Genomic DNA, 4,255 nt, shown 5'->3' with positions numbered 1-4,255 from the left:
GGAAGAGCTGGGACTAGGAGATCATAAAGGAAGGAGTGGGAACACAAGCAAATTAAGACACAGGAAGATCATAAGGTTAAACAAATACAGCCAGAGACAAGCGAACTTAGATCTTCCACAAGATGGTAAAAAATCACTACCTGCATATAAACCAAACTTGGTGTAACACATCAACAGTGAGTTTCATACATCAAACGAGTCTGGACAGAAGTTTTAGCCCCCATAATACGGTGCACACACACACGTACACATGTGTATACACACATGCCAATACAGACAAACTATATATACATACACACACTTAAGTGCATGACTGTATTTTTTTCATTTTTTATCACAAAACTTAGCATTAATACTTTGTTCTCCAAACTGGCTTATAACAGGCAAAACTGCTTCTTAATCTACACTGCATAACACTTCCTCTGCTAAGTGAAAAAGCCTGCATCCTACAGAATGACTTTTCAACTAGACTACTTAAAGGTGTGTAGAAACCCTGCCACATTCAGCGAAGCAACTGTATCAAGAAAAGCTCATTAAATAGTAAACTGTTTTCTTCACTTACCCAATAAACTGACCAGTATTTTAAACTGAGAAACAACATGAATCTGGAAGAAAGAATTCTATTAGTGACTCCCTTCATTAATTAAACATCTGAACAAGGCTTGATTACAGACAGTTGAAGAAAATGCAGCTTAGATACTCTCAAAATAATGAAAACAGCCAGGCAGCTATCTATGCACAACCTTCTCCCAGGTACTGCAACCACTTTCACTTACGCTCAGTTTTTACAGGCTAGCACACAGAACTTGCAACCTAAGCTGGTAAAAAAAAAATCTATAGTAAGTGGTATGTTAGCAGTACAGAAGTACTTCTAAAGGATATGCAGAGTGCTGCTGAAGAAGCCTGCACAATCTTTCAGGCAAGTGCTTTCAATGAACCAGAGTTCTCAAAAAAAAAATAAATTAAACAGTAGTACAACTGGCAATAATCAGCTACTTTAGTTCTAATTTCCAAATAAGAAGAAGTCAATTCACATTCCTGCATTTTATCCAAGAGTCAAATTACACACTATATTCTGTTGGTGTATCACCATCATTTTCATAAATATTCTCAGCTGGAGCAGCTGAAGATTTACCACGAACAACAGCATTTTCATAAAAGTAAAAAATAAACTTGCAAGTTCCAATTCTGGAATCTCTGCTAAGCTTAACAAAAAACCATGACACAGCCAAACCAAGCTTGGGTTTGGGAAGAGTGGGCAAAAACACCAGGTTGTGCCAACTCTAGAAGAACCTATAGTTTAGATAAAATTTTTTGTTAAGCTTATCAAAGATTTCAGGGTTTACATTTGTTATTTTGTTTCTTAGCTAAAAATACTGGAAAACTGCTCCATGTCAAGAAGATGGTATTTCCTACCTGCTGAATCTTTTTTGAGAAGTTCTTGTTGGATTTCTCTAGTGTCACTTCAAACCTATTACAACCTACCAAAAAGATTTGAGAGTATAGGTAAAATGAGGTTGCCCTTAAATTCATGACTGAATGTATCTTACACTAAACAGATTACGAATGAAAGCAAACTTGGCCAGTTAGCACTAGAAGAACAACTCTAGCATATCTGTGCTATATTTTACTTAATAGCTAAATGCATCAGAAGGTCTTCTACACAGGTAAAAATTTAAATTACATTGCACCTATCCAAGGACCTCATCAATAGTTACATTTTTGCCTTGCTAAAGTTTTAGATTACAAAAACTATATTTAAGTATTTTCAAACCCAGAGACAGAAAGATACCCATAAAGACTTCATTCACAGCAATCCAATATCAGCAATTTAAATTGCTATGGGACACATCACTGCAAATAGACAAGGAATAAACAGTACACCACAAGGGTTTAAAAGGAGTTTTAGGGATAAAGACTTACAGACACTTTCTGATGACATAACCTCTCCTGGCATTGATGCAAAAAAGGGGGAGAAATTTACCATGTGAGATAAGACACTAGCAACTCAAGACTAGCATATTCTGATTGGAATAGACAGCCCACAAGTTTCAGAAAAAGCAAGCTGAATTCAGTCTTTAGAATCCAAGTAGCTACAAATTAACATCTTTCAAAGAGCTGATTAACTTGGATATAGATGTTTGTTTTTTTGTTTCCTGTCCCACAGTACGCTACATTTCTGTGTTCAATAACAAGTTTCTCCATACCAGCAGATAATGCAAAATAAATATCTGTTTACTGAAAACCAATTTTAACTAAACAGAAAATAGTTCTCTTTGTGGAATCCCCAAAATAGACTATGAACATACATGACTGTCAAAAAGGCAGGGAGAACAGTAAATACATGACAGAACTGGTTGGGAAGGGATCCCTCTTCCCCATCCTTTTGACATTCATGGACCCACTGAATAAAGTTGTTATTTCATTAACCCAGTCCTCCATTAACAGGAGATAAACATCAAAGCTCTGGCAAAGAGCACACTGCACTGCTTTAGCCCATGTTTGTGTGCTGTACTCACAAAAATTACACTGACTATAAATTCAAACATATGCAGATATGACAAAAAACATACTTTAAAACAGGAAAAAAAAAGGCTGATACCACTTGCTGTCTTTCTTGCACATCTGATAAATGCTATGTATGCTTTCACCAAAGATCCCCCACAAAAATTCACTAAACTCTTAAGTAGGGAAAAATCAGCAATTGCACATATTTGCATTAACATCACCACCACCTCTCTTGAAGTGCAGGAAATAAAAATAACTCAATCAACTTTGTGTGCCATTCTTAAAATGAACTTACCTATGTCTTTCTTGATCCTGTAAAGAAGAAGATGCCCTTGTTTGGTACCAACAAGGAGCCACTCCTCTGCAAAGATGGGGGAGAAAGAAAGTCTAATTACTTTCAACAGATTGCCCTCTCTAGCCAAGTCACTTTTATCAGAACACTTGGAAATGTTTTTCAAATGCCAAAGAGTACTTTCTGTGCCAGCTACACACATGCATCCTACCATCCCTCTGATGGAAGTGCTCAGAAGTAGCTTTCATTCTCAGAAGACGATGGCAAAATATCAGGCAGTAGAGCAGAGAATATAACTTAGACATTACATCCCACTTGTTAATACAGAGATGAAGAGGAAAACCATTGCATCTTTTGTGCAATCAAAAGAGGTAATAAACTATTTTTCAGACTTTATTAGCTCCCAGAGATGAACTTTATTTATTTATTAGATCCCAGAGAGTGACAATAATGTGAAGAACTGTCAGGAAGAAAACCAAGGAGTTCAAACATGGATTTGTTTGGTTTTTTTAAAAATAGCCGAGTTTCTGTAAGAACTCTCTGAAATAGTCAGCTATGCCTGGACAGACAAGAGGCAGCTTTGCTTAAACAGCATTTGAATTGCTTGGATGAGCAACAGTCGTTCCAGATTTACAAAAGAGAACCTTTTTATAGACAAACTCTGTGGCAGACTTTCAGACTCTTCCTATTTACAACATTTATAGGTTACAAAAGCCACAGAATCTTTACTGGGTCATAAGATATGACTGAAACTCTTCCTCCTCGCTGAAGATAATCTAGGAAAAAAGCACAGACAAATATTTCTTCCTACAACTAGTACTACCCCATTACCAAAAATACTTGCATTTTAATAAAATCTTGTTTCCTGTAAGACCTTTCTTCCACCATTTGGTAGAAAGGTTGTAGAGACCACATTACACCCTGCTACACAGTCATCCTGTCACATCCCTGTGGGTTTAGCTTTTTTCACACTTGAGCAAAATAAATGCTTTCAAAGATATATAGAAGCCTCAACACAGGCATAAACGATCTTCATATCTTCTCTACCACATAACTCCAGCATAAGCAACCCACGTTTAAACGTGGCATTACTACTCAGCTTGTAATTTTGTTTTTGAAACGGATTAAAGGGGTCACAATTCCAGCGTTTTAAGTTTGTTGGTTTTTCTTACTTAGCAATTTTGTGCTCTGGTAGCACATCTGATGAAAACTGCCGGAGCTGTTTGAAAAGCCTTAACATCACCACAGCCGGTGCAACCACCTGACCAAAATCCTGACCGCCAGGTAGCCCAAAAACGCAGCCTACGTTTACACACCACTAACACACGCTAACAGATCACAAACCGAAGACCTGAACGCCCCAATGGCTTCCCAAGATGAGTTTCAGCAAAAGCAAAGGGACCTCGTTCTCAGCAAGGAACCACCCGGCCCAGGGTCACAGCAACGAGGGCAGCC

General features: G+C 37.6%; 1 protein-coding gene across 1 annotated transcript in view; it reads right to left on the bottom strand.

Moving 5' to 3' along the window:
- Positions 1-4,255, bottom strand: part of VPS39 (vacuolar protein sorting 39 homolog (S. cerevisiae)) — a gene marked incomplete at its 3' end in the record, with an annotated part of 17,215 nt that overhangs the window by 10,007 nt on the left and 2,953 nt on the right. The window contains exons 2-5 of the mRNA XM_009998205.1: positions 2,804-2,869; positions 1,924-1,956; positions 1,417-1,481; positions 563-605 (exon numbers count right to left, since the gene is read on the bottom strand). Coding sequence (XP_009996507.1) covers positions 563-605; positions 1,417-1,481; positions 1,924-1,956; positions 2,804-2,869 — 207 coding nt within the window. The remainder of the gene's footprint in view (positions 1-562; positions 606-1,416; positions 1,482-1,923; positions 1,957-2,803; positions 2,870-4,255) is intronic.

The sequence above is a fragment of the Chaetura pelagica genome, unplaced genomic scaffold (genome assembly GCF_000747805.2).
Source record: "Chaetura pelagica isolate M959 unplaced genomic scaffold, ChaPel_1.0 scaffold280, whole genome shotgun sequence".
Classification (NCBI taxonomy): Eukaryota; Metazoa; Chordata; class Aves; order Apodiformes; family Apodidae; genus Chaetura; species Chaetura pelagica.
Note: the sequence above shows the minus strand (reverse complement) of the source record. Positions and strands in the feature narration are given on the sequence as shown.